Genomic DNA, 22,121 nt, shown 5'->3' with positions numbered 1-22,121 from the left:
TGTAGTCAGGTTCTGTTAATTAATGGCCTTTTCACTTCTGTTCATCATGATAGCTTCGTTCAGATTGCGTTGGATTCAAATTGATGAAATTGTCCTTCATATGTTCAATTTAAAACTACAAGGTTTTTTAGTTCCTTTATTTTCTTAGTAAACACAAGCAAGGTGTCTTTATGATAACATTTGCAACATAAATCTTCATTGTGTCACATACATACATTGATACCCAATCGTATTAGTCTCTAAACTGCACAACTTTGAACTAGATTCGGCTGTCTTATTTACAACGAACTCATCTTTTCTATAGTTAGTTGAAGTTAGTTTAATAGATGTATGTAAATCATCGTTAACGTTTATCATTAACTTGGAACGTTTGTTTCGATTTGTTATCGCTAGAGGGCTATGCTAATCAGTAAATATACAACACCTTCCCTACACCGCAAAGCTATATTTACAAACCAGCTGCGTAAATAAACCGAGTGCCCCTGATCAGCTTTTGAATTGGGATTAACAGTTGTTTGAGTTCTCTTTGCCAACATTCCCTTGTAGAGGAAAGGAACCATGTACATTAAAGGCAAGGAAAAACTAGGAATGGCAAGTTGCTTAAATCCCACATTTCACCTGCTGTAGCTGCTCAGGCTGGCGTTCTCATTACTCATCATGTAAGAAACAAGACATGTTACTAAGGTTATTCAAATTAAACTGCAGCTTAAATCTAGTGTATCCAAATATCCAACAAGAATTTTATAATATCGAAATAAAGAGCTACCCATTGGCAAAATATTTGGAACCCCTAACATTCAACATAAAAAGCATGAAAAAAACATGCAGGTTCTTTCTATGGATGAATATCATCGTAATATTATTTTGAACAGACCTTGACTTAGTGTCGTCTCTTCAGAAAAAATAAATAAGATCTCATGTGCATGAATCCAAAACTGTTCTGGATCAATTGCCATGCAGACGAAACGGTGATTATTTGCGATCCGAGGGAGCACTTTGCGGGACCTGACCTAAGGGGTAGCGATTAAAATACGAATACGGAGGTCGATACTGGGTTACTGGCAGAGGTGGCTGCATAGGGTAAGGCGGAGGCGGAGGGCTTACTTGCTGCAACTCTTTTCTTTGCCCTATAGGAAGAAGCCCTGGAGATGCGGGTTGTGGTGGTGGGCGGTATGGCTGAGCGGGAATTGGGTAGGGCTGGTATCCAGGCTGCTGCATGTTTAGTAATGGATATCCTGGCGTGAAAGTGGGGGGAGGGGGTGGACGAGCAATGGTTAACACTGGTCGATAGATCTTTACTCTCCATGCTGTCTGACCGGAGGGCATGGAGTAAGGATAAGAAGGAACGTACGGCTGCAGAGGGAATCCCGTAAAGGGATAACCCGGCTGTGGAACGGCCGCTGACAAAGGTTTTACGTGAGACTTTTCGTGGCTTTTCTCGCCCTCTGATTCCGTCTGTGACTCGCTGCCCTTCTCTTTACTGTGCGCCGCTTGTTTTGGATGTTGCACTGTAGGTTGATAATATTGCTGTGGAATGTAAGCAGGCACTGGTGCTGGCACTGGCGCTGGTACTGTGTACGGATAACTGAAAACCATGCCCTGTAGCTGTACCGGTGATTTGGCTTGACCCGGTTCTACCTTGGAGCCCTGAAGCTTTTGCTTGTCCTTTGTATTTTGGTTCATTTGGAAGAACTGTGGCATGGGCTGCTGAATCATCAGCTGTGGCTGCGGGTAAACAGGCCAAGGTTGAGGGTACACCGGTCTTGGGATGGCTTGGTAGGGCTGCGGTGCCTGGTGGAACGGTTGTGGCTGGCGTGGTAGAATTAGATACTGTTGAGATGAAAGTGCTTGTGGTCGAGGTGGAACCTGGTACCGATACTGTTGAGGCTGCGCCGGGACTGTGTAGGGGTATGGCTGTGGTCGAAGAACTGGGTTTTGGAACTGTTGTGGGGGAGGCTGTGGCTGGTACCCCGGATACTGGAGTGGCCGCGGTGGAATTGGGTACTGGTAGTGCTGTGGTGGAGGTGGAACTGGAAATTGATAAGGCTGTGGTCGTGGAGGAACTTGGTACTGCGGCTGTTGTTGAGGTCGGAACTGCGCTTGTTGCGGGACTTGATACGTTGTTGGTGGAGGATAAGCTGGCACTTGATTGGGTGGGTTGTACTGTGGTTGAGCAGAACCAAACAAGTTGTACCCAGGCTGCTGCTGCGATGGCACTTGTGGCTGCTGTGTGCCAAAAGAGTTTTGGAAAAACTGCTGACCAAGTGGATCACAGCACCATGGGTTACACGCGGTGGGCATGCACTGCGAGCTCATGCAGTAACTTGGACATGAGCCTGGAGTCTGCTCCTCTGGAGAAACAAAGTTATTGATTAAACTTGTCCTGAAAAGCTTTGTAGGACTGTTATTTTACATTTAGTTGAATTTTGTGCTAGCCAGCAAATGCACTCATCTTTTTTCCTGATATTTAGGCTGGCTGTTGACAAAGCATCATGCGACGGTTTGTCTGTATTCCCATACTACAACCTCCTTTTAATTTTCAATTTTTGATAGGATGGTTTGGCATTTGCTTCTGTGTGACTCCGTCTTAGAAGATGCTAAGAGTCCAGGAGAAAGAATTTCGTGATATTCTTGGCATTTCTGGTAACAAAGTAAGCAAGAGCGGATTGACCTCAACCAGTTATTTCCAGAGAGCATGCCAGCTGTTTAGAGTACGCGCTTGGGGGGAGGGGACGAGTGCGCGCGGGGGAAAGACAATTTGAGAGTTTCCTCGCACAGGCTCTCCTGAAACTCTCGTCCTATTCAGTGATTACTCTGCTTGAATTCAGACTCTAACTCATCTATACGTCAGCGTTTACGTTTTCGTAACACTTACCAACAATCATAGTAGCGTTAACAAGCTGCACCTTTTCCCCGTGCAGTGTCCCAGTGATGGAGCTCCTCTTAGGAGAGTCATTTCCTTGAATGGAGTTTCGCAGAAGCTGGATCGGGTCAGCTGGAGAATCGTCATCGGGGGTGAAACGTAACTTGATATACGCCAATATTTTGTCTCCTTCTCCCTTGCTGTTGGGGAATATAATCAATAAGTGAAGCCCTGCACAACCGAAGGACCATTTGCAGTGAATATACCACTGATGGGTGTGCTTTTATTAGGGTTTTATACATCATGACGGCATTATTTTGGGCATAATAGTGAGGCAAATGAATCTAACATTATGTAAAAATAATAGTAACAAAAACTGGAAGACGGCTGGGGGCCTTGGGAGAGCCAAAAAAAATCTGGGCACTGGTCACTTGACAAAACAGTACCCACAGCAGATATCAACATATTTTGCTAGGAAGGAATTCGTTGCGTGACAACCTTAGTTACCACAAGCACTGGCTTATCTGTACTTACCTGAAATGATCCAATGTTACTTGCTCAAACCAATCGTAGTCGCCAAACACATCAAGAAACTGTCAATCAAACAGAAAACGGAATGGATCCGCTTCGTTAACAGACGTCAACTTGTAGTTTCTCTATTCATTTCTCATTGTATTTAATGGGTGATTTTTTTTAAATCTCTCATCCCCTTTGTGATCAATGTACCAATTTCCTCAACCCTCATCTAAAAAAGAAAATGAATGTTGATATCGCAGCGGCAGGCTAAAAGACTCACGCAAACAGAAGACAAGTGTGAACGTAAAGGTTCCCTCCTCTGTTAATGGTAATTTACATGGCTCTACAATCTCTTCAATCAAATATAATAATTTTTCCGCAAATAATGTTACTAGACAATTATACCTTAACATGTTATAACTTAGCATCTTGATTCAAAAACAACTCTTTTCAGACCAGATAGCCCGTTTTGGGGCCATCGGCAAGAAAGCGACTCATTTCTTCAAAGAAAGTAAGTTACTTTACAATAACCTGCAGGAATCAGTGCATTTTAATCGGAATACGACTGAAATTTCTCAGGATACTTTATTCCGTGTTGCAACACGTGTACGCCTGATGAAAGATGAAAGGGTAAGCGAAGACACTGAAGCGATTATTGTGAGCTTACCGCTTCTTGGATATGCCTGCTGAGAGCCTGGTACCTAGTGCTTCCCGGGTAATAAAGGTTATCCGTCCATAGTTTATTCTCGTAACGAAGGATTACCAAGTATTCTGTAATGCCTAAAAATTAAAAACAATCGTCGCGTATGTGTCAAACAGGTTCTTGTGTTCGCGCTTACAAAGACTTTACACTAAAATTCAACTACGCTAGTCATCTTTTGGATACTCCCTGGTTGCAAAAGTGTAAATTATCCCGAGCGCAATGGTAATTACTTGAAACGTTTGAAGTAATTTAAAAAAAAAATGATTAATGCGATTGACAACTGAAGAATTGATCGACACCCTTTTAGGGGAATCGCGGCGGCCTCTTGGCTAGTGCGCTCTTACAAGGAGTCAAGGGAATTCTCTCAGCCATCTTCAGAAAAGACTTTTTACTCCAAGAGGGAGGGAATAGGTTCTACTGACCTCTGAGGGGTTTCTTACAGACGAACCCTCTTGCTCCATTGCATGGTTTGTACTTCCAGTTGAAGTTGGTGAAGATGACGCCACATTTCTTGCCAGGAAAATTCTTCTGGTAGTAATCCCAGTTCATGAAGTTTGGTTCACTGCCGTCCAACCATGCCATGATTCCTTGATTGTTCACATCACTGACACCGATCCAGGCATCCGAAACGCCACCTGAGGTCTGTTCATGAAATTTGAAAACACCCTGTTAGAAAGCGCGTGCGAAGCTCTTCTTCTATTTAATAATTAGATTATTCGCTCTCGATTTCTATGAGGTGATAGTTATAGAAATTGAGAACGAATAGTCTTATTGTTTTAGTATAAATCTACTAGTGGTTCAAAACTTCATTCTAAATCCTCTTCACAGATAGTTACTTCAAAAACGCGAAGAAGAGTGAGCCGTCATTTTGCTAACACCCGCACGCCGCTAAGTTACTCACTGTCTATCACAGAACAGATAGTGAGTAGTGTAGCCAATCAGAGAGCGGCATGCGTAATAGAACGCTAGTAGATTTATACTAAAACCCGATAGAAACACAGAACTAGCAGGTGCTGTTGACATATATATGATCCTTTTTGAGCAGTGTTTTCTAAAAGGAATAGCAAACATTTTCCATTTGACTGTGTTTCAATAACTTGTTAGCAACACGGCGGGGCGCTTTCTATTTCTTAAATTATTTAAAACGTGGATTTATTATCCAATGTTGAGCTTTACGAATCATGATTGCTTGAACTGTACCAATTAACTAAAAGGTAGGCGCTATTGTTCTCCCAAAACATCAATGCGCGACGCGCAATCAGCGTTGAGGGGAGCGATGATAATTCGCGCGAGCTGGACAAAATAATTTTTCAGCTAGCACCTTTCTCTAGTCCAAATTGAATTTACACGTTTGCTCCAGATCCTTTTTGGAATCCCGGGTTTCAGTCAACAGCGAAGGCTCAATAAGAACTATTTGTAATGTAGAAATGCTGAATGAAACACGTGCAAGATAAAATCTAGGTACGCAATGCGTACATTTGTTTACTAGGCGTTCTGCATGAGCTATTCACTGTCATTTGTTACATGCGCCGATGATTCAAAAAAATTCATTTGACTTCAATAGGCACGATTGAACTAGTAAAGTGTACTGTCTACACCAGGAACCCATGATCCATGGGCTCCTGACTACATTAATAACGTACTAGAAGAGTCTTTATGAAGGAGTCTTCAGCTTCACTGTTTATCGATGCTAAGGTAGAAAATTGAGCGGCACATTTCTCTGATGCTTGAACCCAGTTCACTGGACCCGGGAAGAACTTGTAGCATATATTGTTGTACAGTTGGTATCCATTGGGGCAATTCGCTGTGAACATACATGAAATGTGTTATGTAGGATGTTGGGCTTCGTTACGAAGAAAATTTGTTACATTCGGAAATTAGTTTGTTATATTGGGACCTTTTTTACTTCAACCATGTAGTTGGTTGTTTTGGGAGGAGTGATTTGTTCCACTAGAAGAATTCCTCTATGACCCCTTGGTTACATGGGGAAGCTCCCTATATCGGAAGGTTCCTCACCAGGGGGTTGATTTGTCGAATTTCGAATTTCGAGTTTGCTATTCGGTAAGAGCAGGTCAATGGGCTTGTTACACAGGCCGGGGGGTTCCATATGTCAGGAGGCTCGTTGTATCGAAGGAAGGGGTGTTGCTATATATATCGGGAGATTCGTTACATCGCCTTGTTTTATATGGGGAGGTTCATTGCCTCGCATTGTTTTTACAGGGACGTTAGTTATCTGTACTGAGTTTTATTATGCCAGGACGTTTGCATTCCACTGGCAGGGGGTTTGTTCTAAGGGGAGGTTTCTTGTATATCGTCAAGTTCTTAATATTGGGAGAAATTTCTAGTCGTATCGTTCCACAGAAGTTTGAATATGCAATGCAAAGAAATAGGAGGAATTTAGCTTACATGGTCCTATTTTTCCAACGCCACTACCTGAAACAGAGACGAAAAAATTGTTAAACATTCAAAAATAAAAGACCGCTCACTACATATATGCGCCAATAGACATTTCTCGAAAGTGAACAATTTTCATGGATGGGAACCTAGATGGCGAAGAGAGGGTATCTTACTACAGCAGCTTTGACCGTTATTTTTGCTTGAAAAAAAAAGACAATGAAGAATTCTGGACACAGGATATTTTCTATCAAAGTTGTGAATCGTTGGAAACTGGCGCTGTCACACAACACATCAATTGCACTCTAAACAAATCGCGGTTTTTGCACGGGACCTAATAATAAAACAAGAAAATTACATCCGCTGGAAAATTCAGTGCTTTAGCAACAACAACAACAACAACAACAACAACAACAACAGCAACAACAATAACAACAACCGTGACAATAACAACTTTATTTGTACTCAGCTAGAAATTAAATGAACAAAAATAAGTTGAAATAAAAAGAGTACATGGCTGCCCGAAATAACTTTAATGGGCTAATAAGACTGGGCAACCATCTTTAGTGATATTATTTGTAACCTTTATCAGAGCCATCTGTTTTTACTTTGATGAGACGTCATACGTAAAAGAAATGTATTCTCCCAACGACATGACAAGGGAAACAGAGGAGAGAGAGAGCCTGGGAACGAGGTTGCGCTTCAGCACGCAACAGATGTCAAGGTCAAGTCACAAATGGCTAATATTCAAATCCTTCTTTGACGCAGTCAACGATTAAGTTAATATTTCAAGCTTTTCCTTTCCTTTATTTGAATAACAGCATTACAGTAATACCGCCTTAATTTAAGTTCCTTATCGATCCTTGATACTGGATTTTCGTGACTGTTTTGTAATAAGCCATTGAGGCATTTGAGTGGAACAGAATTTCTTGGATCCCAGGATAGTTTGAGCGAACCAACCGTCGAAATTGTAACGTTTATATACACACGATTAGCTCCTAAGCACGCTAAACCCGCTCCCTGAAGACCCGAACTTGCTGATTTGTTATAATTTTCTACTAAAAAAGGGCGAAAACAGTTAACATCGCTTGAACGAAGCAAATAACCAAACTACGGTTAAGTAATTTTAACGGACTAACAATGCAAAAGATGTTCAAATAAACTCGCGTTTGCGGTGTTCCTATTCTATTCAGGGATCACAAAACAAACTAAAGCGTATCAATAGAGTAGTCATACTTTCCACCCTTAGCTAGGCCAGCTTCAGCGATTTAAACAGATGGCCAGAATTGCTGCTATAACAATTATAAGTGAAGCGATACACAAAATACGATATCTCTCCACTTCCGAATTCACCTTCTGGCCAAGTCTGGTAAAGGGAATCGTCTTAGTTATCTCAGCTTTGATATTTTCGTGTGGGAAGGCAATAGTAGGGACCTTGCACTCCAAAAAATCACACAATGGCTTCCATCCTTGTTTTACGTTGTACACTAACAGCTTGTTAGAGGGAACAATGGACTTCACACGGTGGTTGTGGATACGATATCGCTTTCTTATAACATAGGTGGACTTGGGGTTAATAGATCCACCGGCGGCAGTAAGGAACGAATCCAAAACGTAATCGAATTTCCTCGAGGTTGGCGATAACATGGAGACAATGTTGGATCGCATAGCATGTATAAATTCCAATTGACGCACATAGCTTTCTATCCACGAATCTTCCTCTCTTACGCTCAAAATCACTTTGCACTCAGGAAAGGCTTCCAGTATTTCTTCGAAGAAGAAATTTCCAGGCGTATCCACGCATACATCAGCATTCTGGTAAACTCGCTTCACATCAGGTTTGGCGCCAGTTTGAAAAACATCAACCCAGTGATCTAGGAAGTCAAACGTTTGCTCTTCCCAGTCGAACACCGTAAACCCGAGGTGCCGCAAGGCTTTGGCGATTGACTTAGTATCGGTTTTTCCATATCCTGCACAAATGATCTTCATGCGTAAAGCTATAAAAAGTGATCTGCTGTGACTGTTGTGATGTCAATTAATTGATCCTTGTTCAAATGTAGCTTGATAAAGTCACGAGCACATCTACTACATCACATTTTCATTTCATTATGCATTACGTGATCTGCATGTGTTTGTACAAAATACAAAATATTACGGTCGACTGAAGGACTTATGTCTCTTGTTTTTTGTTTGTGTGCTATTACGTCATTCTATACTTGGCAAGTTAAGTATATCGTAAACTTTCGAATCTAACGACACTACAATAGTAAAAACCCCCAAAAATAGCGTGTCCAAAAGGCTGCTAATTCCGAAAGTAATGAGAGTTGCTGCATTATTACGGTATGCCGGCACGCAGTAACCCTTCGAGAGCATAGGAATCACAAGTAAGAGACGGTGGTGAGGACTGGTGACCGTGGATCATATCAAATCCTCCCTACTTCTACGACTGCATAAAGATTGCCTATGACTCAAGACGCATCAAAGATTTAGTATTCAGAGTATGTAGAGTAATACCACTCTATTAAGTTCTTTATTGATTCTGTACATTTTCGTGACTGTGTTGAACAAACTTCCTTTGACCCTAAGGCAGCTCCGTCAATCATCCGTGTAATTGTGATACGTATGTATGCACGATTTGGGCAAAAACTCGATCCCTGCAGGCCAAAACGTTCTTTCTTTCTGATTCTTTTTAATTCTCTGATAAAGAACGCGACCTAAAGTATACGGGGTGTCAAGGACACACAGTATAACTAAAAGTTTAAACAATGATTAGTATCACCCAACTAGTGGACTAATGCAAATCCTGCATTTTAATTGGCTACGTTACTAGAGGTCTATTAGTAATAGTCCTCGAGTAGCGAAATTGGCGCGATCGAGCGTGATGCTTTCTTTCGTTTTATTCCCAGATAAATATTTCCTCAACTTGCATTTGCTAACTTTACTACTGTCTTTTCTGTCCGACTAGTTGGGTGATACTAAAACAATTAGACCCTTCGCCCCCAAGGGCCACAGTTCAATAGCCCATTCGGCTTCGCCTCATGGGCTATTGTTAATTAGTCGGGTATATACGCTTCAAGTTTATTGGGTAAACTTTTTACGAAATTGCAAAACAAAAGAGGTTGAATAAACTCTCGTAAATGGCGTATTATTTTGTATTGGAACATACTGAGTGATGAGAAACTACGATGTATCAACAGAGATGAACAAACCAGTGAAGACGCCACAGTTATTGCTCTTGCCAGTTGGCTTGTTTACTCATGAAAACAGATGGCCAAAATTGCCACTACAATTATTACAATAACTGTGCCGATTGCCAAAAGACCTCTCTGCATTTCCCATTTTATATGCTGGCCATATCTAGTCATGCCAATGGTGGAAGTAATTCCAGCTTTGATATTTTCATGTGGGAAGGCAATCGAGGGGACCTCGCAACCCAAGAAATCGCACAATGGCTTCCATCCTTGCCTCACGTTGTACACCAGCAACTTATCAGCGGGAACAATGGACTTCACACGGTGGTTGTGGATACGATATCGCTTTCTGAAAACATAGGTGGACTTGGGGTTACAAGAGCCAAAAAGAGCATTACCGTAGGAGTTCACGACGCCCCTAACTTTACATGCTGTTGGCGATAACAAGTACCGAATCATGTATCGATATCGTGCCGCAGCGATCGATTCCAGTTGATTTACATGACTTTCTACCCAGGAATCTTCATCCCGTTCGCTCAGAATCACTTTACAGTCAGGAAAAGCTTCCAGAATTTCTTCGTAGAAAAAGGTTCCAGGCATATCAACGCATACATCAGCATTCTGGTAAAGTCGCTTAACATCAGGCTTGGCGCCATTTTGAAACACATCAACCCAGTCATCTACAAAGTCAAGGATTTGCTCTTCCCAGTCGAACACTGTAAACCCAAGGTGCCGCAAGGCTTTGGCGATTGACTTAGTACCGGTTTTTGCATATCCTGCACAAATAATCTTCATGAGTAAGGCTAAAGAAAGTGAGTTCTTTCTCTGCTGTGATGTTTATATCTAGATCAGTCACGAAAGGTGTCCCGCAACCATCCACGAAAACGTTAAGGGGCTCATTTACATTTCCATAGATATGGACCTTGTGCCCAGACGTCCATCATTCTTCTTACCGAAAGGTCAGGTAGCAGGAAGATAACAATTAATGACCATTAATATCAAATAAATAACGACAATTTTAAAATTGACAGACATGTCTCGGCAGAAGCATCTACCTTCATCGGTGCGTTGCAATATGTGCATAGAGCATACTTCAAGCATGCTCGAAAATGCTAATGAGTAAAAATAGCGGGAAGAAGAGCCGAAAAAAATTTTACAGTAAAGAAGAGCGTGAGAATTACAATAACAAGTTTAGATTAACATGTTTGATTTGATGATTGAGAGAAGAGTTTTCCCTCCGGATGTGTAGAGCTTCTTTGATCTTGATATTGAGCTTTATTTTTATTAATATAAATGAGAACTTTAACGCAAGCTAATGGATATGTCTGTACGTCACTGTATTGCACAACTCTGCTAGCATCCAATGGTGATTGAGAGACTCACTCTGCCGCCTTTTGGTTCTCAATTTTGAAAAAAACAACTATGGTAGAATGTGAGGTAATTGATGGACGAATGAAAGGAATATCAACTTTGGAAACCAGTGACAAGTGTTTTTGTGGGCAGAGTAACGGGAGATGGCCAACGCCAAATTTGCATTTGTCTAAAGTCTCCCCCATAAATCACGAAATGCATCCGCCTTCATACGATTTCTTGATCGGAGCGAATGGAAACGTATTTACAAAAATGCTCTCCACACGGTAAAAATGATTTTAAACGATTTATTTATCATTTGAAGTTTTGTAAGCTACAAGAGTCTAAGAGCGTTCAAGATTATCAATTCATAAAATCGTGAATTGGTTTTCAAAATAATTGCGTTATAACTGTTGTACTGGCTCAAGAAGAAAACCAGAGACGAAGACTGATTCATGACAAATTCATCGCCCCTCAGGAGAGATCAATGCATAAGCCATTTGCTTTTACAAAGACGCCTGATTTACTGATCCAAACACGAAACATCGGAGTGCCAGTAATGTTACAACAAATATTACAGGAGAGTGCAGATTGCAGACGCTCTTAGGGTTCGTCAAGCAATCTTCCTGACGAGCACTAACATTGTCTGCGTAGGAGGTTACACTATTCGCTGACAAGAGAGCAAAATGTGAATAACTTCTCGTAATATGATATATGTAATGTGTTCTTCATTGGATCAAAAAAGAAACTAGAAGCAAAGCTTAAAGACGTACAATGATCGCGCTTCGAACACCGTAAATCCAAGATGCCGCAAGGCTTTGGCGATTGATTTAGTACCCGTTTTGATAAGTCTTGCACAGATGATCTTCATAGTTACGGCTTTCAGAAGTTTATGGCTCCTCTATTTGTGCGTTCATCAGAGTGACTTTTTATTGATCAGGTGTGACCAGAATCTTGTGCAATCGCAAGGGAAATTATAGTCTTGTCTCGAAGTCGTCCACCATGAAGAGACACATTTGCATTCTAGCTCTAAAGCATCGACCCAGTGATCTACAAAGTCAATTGCTTGGTCTTCTTCTTAAAAAACGTAAATTCAAGGTGCCGTAAGGCTTTGGCGATTGATTTAGTCCTCGTTTTCAGAAGTCCTGCACAGATGACCTGCTTAGTTACGGCTATCCTAATTTTAATGCTCCTGACCTCTATTCTGTCCGTTTGTCTGAGTGATTTTTATTCAGCTGTAACACAAGAATCGTGTGCTATTGGATGTCAAAACATGCCACTTTTGTTGCACTGATCCATGGAAAATCACATTTGCGTTCTAGCTCAAGGTATATGTCTGTAAATACCGAGCAGTCATCCCAACGTAACGAGCCAATTAAGGAATCGGATTGGCTGACTGATTATTTTCCTATGGGTTAGGGTTAGGGTTAGGGTCTACAGTTTTTTTTTTCACTTTAGGGTTTAGGGCTTGTGTAAAAAAAAAACCCTGACACTGTTTCAAAAAATATTTCATTTTTTTTTTAATTTTTTTTTTTATCTTTGCGGAGGACGAGCCAGGGTGTAAGATAAGACAAGAAGGGATTGAAAGGAGAAGGAGTGACAAAGGTGCTCTTTCACCAGGGTCCCGTAAGCGGACAAGTGAAAGACTTGCAATTTTAAAGGAAACTACCACCTGCTCGGTACTTTTGCTTTCCATGAGATCAGGGAATGTTTTCATTTAACTAATTTGCACAACGGGGTACTCCGCTATACTCTCCTACGAACGCACTGGAAAATTAACCCGGACCACCGTGCGCGCATAGTTTTCTTCAAATCGGATTGATTCGCTTACTACCCTTACTACCAATATTTCATCACTTCTTTATATGCAGGAGTACTATAAATACCTCCTCGGGCTTCAAGCCAAAACCCTGCGAGGGTGGTTAACTTAACAAAGTCCTCAAAAAACATTGGTATACTTCGTTGAATACGTTTTGCAGGTGGAATGCTGATCTATAACTTTAATCAAAGTGGCTTTCGTACAGAAAATGTCCCTGCGTTTCTTGTCATGGTGGAAAAATCATTACTAAAAGTTGAGTTATCGCCAGAAATTACAACGAGATTTTGGTGAGTACCAAAAACAGAACTCACCCAAAACTGTGTGTTCGATGACGTTCGATTACCCAGCGCAATCGATCCTCATTCGTTCTATTTGTTTTCGATTAATTTGCTCTTTTGCTTTGCTGCAATTTGAAGGAATTTTCTAATATCACGAGAAGTGTTTATCCATTGCTACGCAAGCTTTCGTACTGCTATTCATTTATTATATGACGGACAAAATTACGAAATCAATGCGCCTGCATTAATTAAAACAAAAACAACAACAACAATCCTTAAACATTAATTTGCGTGACACTACGATAAATTGGCCTGCTCTCAGCAATTATAATTCTCAGTCCTAAAATATATAACTTCGCAGGAAATATGAATCATTAAATTCATTATTCATCCAGTACCCTTCAAATTTTTACACAATATTGAGTTTCAACTATTAGCTGACAAGACAAAAAACGTGGGCAAGCCCTAGCAATATAATTTTAACAATTGCTTAACTAACGCGCGTTGGATATGAGATGGTAACTTGCCAACGAGGCGCGTAGGGCCGAGTTTGCTATAATCATCTTATATCCAACAAGCGCGAGTGGAATTATTGTGTTATTAAAATCGCCCCCAAAATATAGAAACTAAAACAAAAAAAAATTAAGAAAACCTCGAAAAAACTACACGTCCGCTTACCATACTTGTAGAGCATGGTATAATTAACAATTATTCCATTCGCGCTTGTTGGATATGATATTGGTTATAGCCAACGCGCGCTCATGGAATAATTGTTAAATATACCACGATGGCTAAGCCAATGAAAGCAATTGAATTGAATTATCAAATGATTTAGATATAGTAGCAATATATGTGATATGTTCTACATTGGATCAAAAAGGAAACTAGAAACAAAGATATTTACGTAAAATGTTCGCCCTTCAAGTACCCTACCAGTCAGTGTTTGAATTTACCCTTAGACCAGTGTCACTGATTTAAGCAGATGGCCAAAACTGTTGCTACAATTATTACAAGAACTGAACCGATTGCAAAAAAACCTCTCTGCACCTCCCTTTTCACCTGCTGGCCATATCTAGTCTCGGGAAGTGTGCCAATAATCTCAGCTTTGATATTTTCATGTGGAAAGGCAACAGTTGGGACTTCACACTCCAAGAAATCACACAATGGCTTCCATCCTTCTTTTACGTTGTACACTAACAGTTTGTCAGCGGGAACAATGGACTTTACTCGGTCGTTGTGGATACGATATCGCTTTCTGAAAACACAGGTGGACTTGTACTTGGAGTAGGAAGATCCAATGGCGGCATTAAGGAAGGACTTGACTACATAAGACACCTTCTTTGCGGTGGGGGATAACAACATGGCAACCTTGGACCTTGCAGCATACAATGATTCAAAATGATAAGAAAGACTTTCTACCCACGAATCTTCCTCTCTTACCATCAGAATCACTTTACAGTCAGGAAAAGCTTCCAGTATTTCCTCAACGAAGAAGTATCCAGGGAAATCCACGAATGCATCGGCGTTATGGTAAACTCGCTTTGCATCTAGCGTGGCGCCATTTTGAAAAACGTCGAGCCAGTGATCCACAAAGTCCAAAGTTTGCTCTTCCCAGTCGAACACTTTAAAGCCAAGGTGCCGCAAGGCTTTGGCCATCGATTTAGTACCGGTTTTCATAATTCCTGCACAGATGATCTTCATAGTTACGGCCCAGTTCAGAAGTTTAATGCTCCTTACCTCTATTCTGTCCGTCCGTGTGAGTTATTTTGTTCAGGTGCAACCAGAATGTTGTGATATTGCGTGTGACATTTGATTCTTGTCACGAGCTCGTCTAACGCCCTCAAGCCAATCCATGTCCAATCCTTCATCGGTCCGTTGCAATATGTGCATAGAGCATACTCCAAGCATACTCGAAAATGTTAATGAGTACAAAAGGGGGAAGGAGAGCTCAAAAAAATTTTACAGTAAAGAAAAGCGTGAGAATCACAATAACAAGTTTAGATTAACATGTTTGATTTGATGATTGAGAGAACGGTTTTCCCTCCCGATGCGTAGAGCTTCTTTGATCTCGATCTTGAGCTATGAATTTTACAATGAATAAGTTGCCAGTAATCGGATACCCGTGTTTGCGCGAAGAACTCTGGGATCGTCAGGGGGCAAACATTGCTAGTCGCTGAAACGAAGTGTATGGCGAAAAGTTGTTTCGAGGTAAAGAAAACGATTTTTGAAAGGGATCAACGCTTTTTCGCCGTCGTTTTTATCGCAAATGGATTTGGGCAATGTTAATATGTGGAATATGTAAGTTTTTCTTTGAATAACCGTGAAATATGTGACAAAATCTACCGATAACCTCCGTTGTTTGCGTGAGGTTTATTGTGAAATTTACATCGCGTAATGGTCTGAAAATATTACAAAATTAATTAGGTATGAATCGAGACGGAGGAATAACCCAGTAAAGCCTTTTAAGTTGTGTACAGGCTACTTTTGGCTTATTTGAAAGCTCAGTCGTACAAATAATACTGGAAATAAGCCCGGTGGCGATCATTGTACTGTCAGGGGTTGATTTAATGACAAATGAGTCCGCGCGACTCATGCTGTGTGGCTACTGTGTTGCTCAAAGCCTTTGTTTTGCTTTTACAAGCAGGTATTTCAGTGATTTTCCATTCTATAACAGATCAAGGGTAGCTCCTAGAATATATCTCTAAGTATTTGTATTTGAAAGTGCCATTTGTGCGTGATTATGCTTTCCAAAGCTTGGTATTGACGGTTGAGTGAAATAGCCCGACACAAAGGGTAGTAGTTCATTCTGCAATTTTCGATTTCTGTTTTAGAGCTTCTTTTCTGTCCTAATATTTAACTTCTCGGAGGGTCTTTTCTACCATTTGCTCCGGGTAGCCTCTCGAGATCAGGCGTGTATTGAAATTTTCAATATTCTCTTCAATGTATTTCACAATAAACCTCACGCAAGCAAAAGGGAGTTTATCGGTAAATTGTTTCACTTATTTCACGGTTATTCAAACAAAAACTTACATTTTCCATGTATCAAAATTGCCAAAATCAATTTGCGATAAAAGAACGGCGAAAAAGCGTTGATCTCTCTCCAAAACCATGTTTTTGGGCGTCGAAACAACTTTTCGCCATACATTTCCTTCTAGCGACTTGCAATGTTTGCCCCCTGACGATCCCAGAGTTCTTTTCGCGAACACGGGTATCCGATTACTGGCAACTCATTCATTGTATCGAACCACTGATAATCAATTCTTTCCGACCTCTATTCAGCATCGAACCACTGATCATCAAAGTTGCAAGCTTACCCTTCCAGTCAAGCACCGTATATCCAAGGTACCGCAAAGCCTTGGCGATTGATTTAGTACCCGTTCAGTTAGAAGTATTGCACAGATGACCTTCATAGTTATGGCTATCCGATGCTACTGACCTCTATTCTGTCAGTTCGTCTGAGTAATTTTTATTCTGGTGTAACACAAGAATCATATGCTATTGGGTGTCAAAACTTGCCACGTCTAACACACTTATCCGTTTACCTGGGGGAATTACCTACAGCAACTTTACTTCTGACAATAGTTGTACACAAAATTTTCAGCAAAATATCTCCGTCCTTGTTTAAGGACGTAAATGGTGAAATTTTGCCGACTTTGAGTCAGAAGGAAAACGCTGCTTACCCTCACGTCGTAGTTTAGGAAAAGTGAGGAAGCGCCCTTGTCCTCGGAAAGAGCCGCACAACTTAACAGTCGCTTTTCATACGTTTGTTAGACACAAAACTCTGTTTAGACAAAAGTGTGCTTTCTCGCTGTGAAAATTCTTATTCAGCTGTGGCGTGATTCTCGGAGTTTCGCGCAAGCAAAATTTACTATTTACTTAACATTAACAACTTAGGTGGCCTCCGCTATAAGCCTGGAGGTTTTTTGAAGGTCTCCTCGCCGCCTTTTGGTTAGGACAGGTTTTTTTTTTCCCATCAGCTAGACATAAAGACACGTTAATAAAGTTTTTATGTTATGTTATGTTATGTACAAAAAAAATGGGCGAGTGAAGCACAGTTATGGCTGAAGCATTTTTACCATCTAGAGTCCTTACCTAAGCTTCTGCTTCCTAATAATTAATGAACGCTCTGGGTTAAATTCCTTTGCTATAATAAGTAAAATGTAGAATAAGGGCTATAAAAGATGGCCACGAGTGAGAAACACAGAGAGAATGCATGAAATGATTCGACTTTTGCAAATCGAATCCAACAGTTTTGCGATTTCGTCTCCTTAATTAATTCTAACGCTGCAGAACAGGAGTGTTCGAAATCTTGTGTTTAACACATGTTACGTAGCCAGGCGAAAGTCATGGTAGATTGCCATGGTATATTGTATATTACTTCTGTAGGACAACAAATCATTTCCAGGACATTACTCCACCAATAAGACAGCGACAAGAACTAAGCATTGCAAGGTTTAAAAGGCTCAAGACTCTTTTTAGCTTATTTTGCTATATTAAACATCGCTATTAGATTTAAACTTATTTTCATTTTAGTGCCACAGCTTTCCCTACCTGTAACGGGAAGCACATTGCGCAGATAGTTTCCATTATTACCAGGGGGATCAAACAAGGCCACGATGTAGGTTTTCCCGCTTGCACTTTTCGCCTTTCCAACTCCAATTTCCTTTGACCCAGCCCATACCAACTGCGTGAAATAAGCGGACTTGAGCGATCCCTTCGCGCTGTGAAAATCGTAAAATCTGATTGCATTATACCACGACTGTACACTTTTAGTAACAGCGTCATTGGTTTCCTTGGTCGAAAAAATGTTTTGGCCATATTTGGAGTTGACGTCAATTTTTTCTTTGTCTTCATTGGCCAGCTGCGTGGCCCATAACTCTGCTTTATTGGTCAGGTCAAGTGACAGCTGCAGAGGGGTAGCGGCGTGCATCAGACGGTATTTGTTAATCTTTTGCAGTTCCTTCTCCAAAAACAACTCAACTTGAGAGTCTGTGGAGGAAAGTGCGCAGATTGTTGGTTAGTTCTTATAACTAACAGACAAGTTATCATCTTTTTGTTGAGGACGAGATATGTACAGGTATTTGTTCGAGGTAATTACCTGTCCTAAAAATAAACGGTTTTTCGAGAGAACAGATAATATCTAAGAACTAAAGTCCAGGCTTGTTTACTAACTTTTAAATATTTTACACAAGCAGTCTTCTTTTGTCAGTTTTCATTTTCATCATCCTTGGGTGAATCTTTACTCATAAAGATTATTTTTTCCCAATCTTCCAACTTGAATATGACGCTGCAATAGTTAATTGGCCGTCATCTTACATTTCATTGCAAGGGTGAGCCCTTACTACTTAATTTGATTAAACCAATACATATGTACACATAAAACAAATTAAAAAGCTAGGAGATAAGGCTTTATATATCTTTGGATATTCCCCATTTTTGGCTATGGGACGTGAATAATTTATGCTCTAACGTGGAGAGAATTTGGGCTCCGGGGCTATAGGTACTTCACTATATACACTACATAGGTATGTGCCGTCCCGAAGGGAATTTTTGCGTCTGCACCGTTTAGTATTCTACAAATTTTGGCAGGAAAATAGGCACAGTTCTGGTATGGTTTTATGGGCACCTAGGTCTGAAATGATTTGGTTTGATCTGAAAATTTGCATAGAGGATTTGCATAGTTGAGCGGCAGGGCTCCAGCAAACTTGCTCCTTCCCCTGGGAATTTAATGCCCAGCCATAGATTTTCCAACTATTTTGCTGCTTTCGCATAGCAATGTGAGTGTCACAAAACCATCGTTATCAAACCGATCAAAAACAGCTTCATCAGCTTGGCTCAATTACCTGGAGAAGAACTGGTAGGAGAGACTTGCCCAGTGGGAGTGGGTTTAGGTGCAGCCTCGACTGTTGTGAGAAATACGAGCAAAGTTCCCAAACACGTTTGGAGGAACATGCTGGACGAGCTCCTGTAGAAAATAAGAATAACAATCATAATTAATGTGTTCATTATTTTTCACAATAACTGTCAAATTTTGCATGGTTGGGCTCGTTGTCTAATTTTCTCGTCAACGACAGAACAGGAGCACAAGACAAAAGGTTAACCATAACTGGATTACAAGTTACTCATCTCTAGACGCTTTGTTCGATTCACAAAAACAATCCTGCTCTGATTTCGTTCAGCCAAATGTTTGAATTTCCTATATTAATAACTGATCGTCGATTTCGTACCGAGAGAAGTTTCATTGCAAATTACGTTTTTTGAAAACCATTAAAGGTATTCAATATTCTGATAGTCTTTAACAATTCTTTACGTTGTATCGCAGTTAGTTTTACTCATTAGTTGTAATTTGCTCGTCTAAAGGCTTACAGACACGCTGTATAACAAACTGAGAATCGTTTAGAATAAAGACAACAGACCTTTCCCGCATTCCAACAAACAATGGCGCCAAGTCGAGGTCAGGGTGGACAAAAATAGAGCAAATGTATGAAAATGTCGACCCCAACCTGGCCTCGCTCTTGTGCTATTGTTTGTACGTACTCAAGTGGATTGAAAGAAAGGTCTATTTTAAATGAAAAAAAAAATCGTTTTTCTAATGTGTAGCTGTTTCGGCAGTATTGTCATCATATGGGGACTTCCATTTCTTTCTATTACGGGGTCGGGTAGGGCCTAAAGTAAAATTACCATAGACGTTCAGTATTCAGGACAAAGCTATTTGCCATATTTTGTATACTACACCTAAACGGTAACCAGTTATCAAGGCTTTCCTTGTTTACTTTAAAACTTCAAGCAAATTTCGCAAATTAGAACAACTGCACATATTTATTTCCTTCAGCTCAGCAGGGATTAAATCCAACTTCGCGGTCAACTTCGCTAATTTGTCATATCTTATGACAATATCTATGACAAATTTGTTTATTATCACGTTAAGAGGAGAGTGGTCGGGAAGGATGATTAATCAAATCAGTAAAATGTATGTCTCATCAGCTTAGTGTCTTCTGCAGAAAACTCTGAATATAAGTTCAGTCTATACGTTACGAATTCAAGGGGTTTGCCATTGGACACCCTCACACTTTTAAAGATCGAGTGTGAGTGTACCTAATAAATCATTAAGAGCATATCAATGCCGGCTGGTGGCTTAGCAGTTTTTTGTTTGTTTGTTTTTTCTTCAGTTTTGTCTTCACTGATATAAACGAAGCACAGTAAAGTTAAACAGCTCGAAGATAGTGCTCTGAGTTTTTACGCGTCATTTCCAGCAGTTTCGATTATCTAACATGCGACTCATTGGTTGTTTGGGCTAAAAAAATAAAACCAAAACACTGTTTGTCTGACAGTTGATTATTAATAATAATTAGCTGCCAGAAAAAGTAGACTATAGCTCAAGGTATCAATGCTGCTCCGTTTCCACTTGGAGTTCGGTGAAAGCAGCTTCCCATAAACGTATTTGCTTGTATAGAGATCCGCCCATGCTTTCCCCTCCAATTACAAGTTTCAAATCGGCCCTCATCGCCGGGTACTCTTAAATTGAGCCTTACAAACCCGCATGTCAGTTACCAGCTACCAAAAGCAGGTATTTCTACCTTTCGACCGCAAGAAAAATTTGCCTCTTCGATTTTATCGTTGCTTTAAGCTGATAGCTAAACTCTCTTATCTCGACTGCCTTCTAACCCCAATCCTTGGCACACATATTTTATCGATACCAATTATAATCTCACTCTTGACCGAGACTACGAGTGGCAATAGAGGACAATCTCTTCCCACTGAGTTCCGCCAATAAAGCCCTGATCTCACGCCAATATTCAGTGATCGCTTCATGACGCAATGTAAGTAATGATGTATCTCAATGAAATAATCTACCTTATCAAACTTGTTTTCTTAATAAGACATACCTCCGCCACTCAGGTTTCTTCTTTCCGTCAAACAAAACTTCTTAACGACCCGCAGACAAAACTCGCAAACCAGAAAGTCTTTTAACTATTGAATAAATTATGAGTATAGAACACGGAACGTCGATCAGACAATACGAGATATAATTGGCTGGCCTGGAACCTGCCAGTTGGCCCCAATGATTCACTCGACAGATATTCAGCTACCGGAAAACGTAGCGTACTGTTTTGACACTCAGAACAGTAGAAGGTTTCCGTGGGGGCGATAGGGAGTTTTTAAAAACAAATCACAACGGCGACGCCAAAGAGAAAGCCGTCACCAAACAAATGGTTTGATAAGCAGAAAAATGGTTCTGCACGTGCGTTTTGAATCTTGGAACATTTCTACCCTGCTAAATAGCAACGTGAAATGACCTGAGTTCTGCTTATTTTGGAGAACGTGAACCGCAACGGCTCTTTCTTTGAATTGAACGCTGTCACTTCAAATTTAGCCTGAGCAAGCTTTTAGATCGTTAGGCCTACACGGTTGCGACATTCGACAAGGTAAAATGCAAATCCACTTTACACAAGCGTCGTCGTCGGCGTCGAACTCGTTGGTAAAGCTCTTCAGCTAATACCAAGATATTTAGGGTGTATTTTGTTTTACTGCGACCAAGTATATTCGGGTTTCCTTCGATTTAATTTCACGATATATTTTGTTCATCGCATAAAGTGGCCTAGCTAGAAGAGTTTCAATCATTTGTCTAATAATCCCAAACAAAATTCATGAGAGTCGAGGGAACAGGACATATTCCTCGAAATTCTCCTAACTTCACTATACTATTCTTGGTATAAGATCTTAGGAGAATTTAGTTCTGTATCTCCTGAGGTCATTATTCGTAACACCTTATTATGTGCCTTGTTTTTCAGGCCTGTTCGCCCTCATCATGCGTCGTTCACAGTGACTCGCTGTTATAGAGTTCTAAGATGCGGTCTTAGAACAGTTTTTAGCTTCCTCTCACAGTTAAAAAAACAAACGTTTAGTAAACTTTCTGGCGATTTTACCCGACATCAGTATTGAGGGGGAAATGAGTGAGTTAGAAGTACCCTTGATAGAGCTTCGTAGTGTGTATAAGAGAGTGTGA

At 40.6% G+C, this 22,121-nt stretch overlaps 4 protein-coding genes across 5 annotated transcripts; all 4 read right to left on the bottom strand.

Moving 5' to 3' along the window:
• Nucleotides 1-72: 72 nt before the first annotated feature.
• On the bottom strand, nt 73-21,493 carry LOC145462829 (uncharacterized). Of its 2 annotated transcripts, XM_081446452.1 has the most exons (10): nt 21,001-21,493; nt 18,958-19,079; nt 17,666-18,103; nt 6,489-6,515; nt 5,726-5,886; nt 4,505-4,724; nt 4,047-4,159; nt 3,398-3,456; nt 2,876-3,063; nt 73-2,351 (listed from the first exon to the last, which is right to left on the bottom strand). In XM_081446452.1, the coding sequence occupies exons 2-10, from the start codon at nt 19,064-19,066 to the stop codon at nt 973-975; spliced, it is 2,694 nt and encodes an 897-aa protein (XP_081302578.1). In that variant the 5' UTR covers nt 19,067-19,079; nt 21,001-21,493; the 3' UTR covers nt 73-972. The 2 variants fall into 2 exon arrangements, with proteins under 2 accessions (XP_081302578.1, XP_081302577.1); XM_081446451.1 differs by lacking the exon at nt 21,001-21,493 and having other exon boundaries at nt 18,958-19,210.
• Nucleotides 6,565-8,607, bottom strand: LOC145462832 (uncharacterized). The gene has a single exon (XM_081446456.1). The coding sequence runs from the start codon at nt 8,463-8,465 to the stop codon at nt 7,737-7,739; it is 729 nt and encodes a 242-aa protein (XP_081302582.1). The 5' UTR covers nt 8,466-8,607; the 3' UTR covers nt 6,565-7,736.
• LOC145462830 (uncharacterized) lies at nt 8,640-12,490 on the bottom strand. The gene has a single exon (XM_081446453.1). It carries the CDS (start codon nt 10,460-10,462, stop codon nt 9,728-9,730), a length of 735 nt encoding a protein of 244 aa, XP_081302579.1. The 5' UTR covers nt 10,463-12,490; the 3' UTR covers nt 8,640-9,727.
• On the bottom strand, nt 12,565-15,283 carry LOC145462831 (uncharacterized). The gene has a single exon (XM_081446455.1). It carries the CDS (start codon nt 14,813-14,815, stop codon nt 14,081-14,083), a length of 735 nt encoding a protein of 244 aa, XP_081302581.1. The 5' UTR covers nt 14,816-15,283; the 3' UTR covers nt 12,565-14,080.
• Nucleotides 21,494-22,121: the final 628 nt, after the last annotated feature.

Source organism: Orbicella franksi, chromosome 12, assembly GCF_964199315.1.
Source record: "Orbicella franksi chromosome 12, jaOrbFran1.1, whole genome shotgun sequence".
Classification (NCBI taxonomy): Eukaryota; Metazoa; Cnidaria; class Anthozoa; order Scleractinia; family Merulinidae; genus Orbicella; species Orbicella franksi.
The sequence above is the reverse complement of the archived record's forward strand: the minus strand, read 5'-3'. Positions and strand labels throughout refer to the sequence as shown.

Bases quoted from the DNA above. Each gene is read 5' to 3' on its own strand.
- LOC145462829 (XM_081446451.1), bottom strand. From the start codon at position 19,120: ATGAACACATTAATTATGATTGTTATTCTTATTTTCTACAGGAGCTCG. The intron at 3,064-3,397 runs GTAAGTACAGAT...ATTCCCCAACAG, and splicing joins GTAACATTGGATCATTTCAG to CAAGGGAGAAGGAGACAAAA. The intron at 2,352-2,875 runs GTAAGTGTTACG...TTGTTTCTCCAG, and splicing joins TAACGCTACTATGATTGTTG to AGGAGCAGACTCCAGGCTCA.
- LOC145462831 (XM_081446455.1), bottom strand. From the start codon at position 14,815: ATGAAGATCATCTGTGCAGGAATTATGAAAACCGGTACTAAATCGATG.
- LOC145462832 (XM_081446456.1), bottom strand. From the start codon at position 8,465: ATGAAGATCATTTGTGCAGGATATGGAAAAACCGATACTAAGTCAATC.
- LOC145462830 (XM_081446453.1), bottom strand. From the start codon at position 10,462: ATGAAGATTATTTGTGCAGGATATGCAAAAACCGGTACTAAGTCAATC.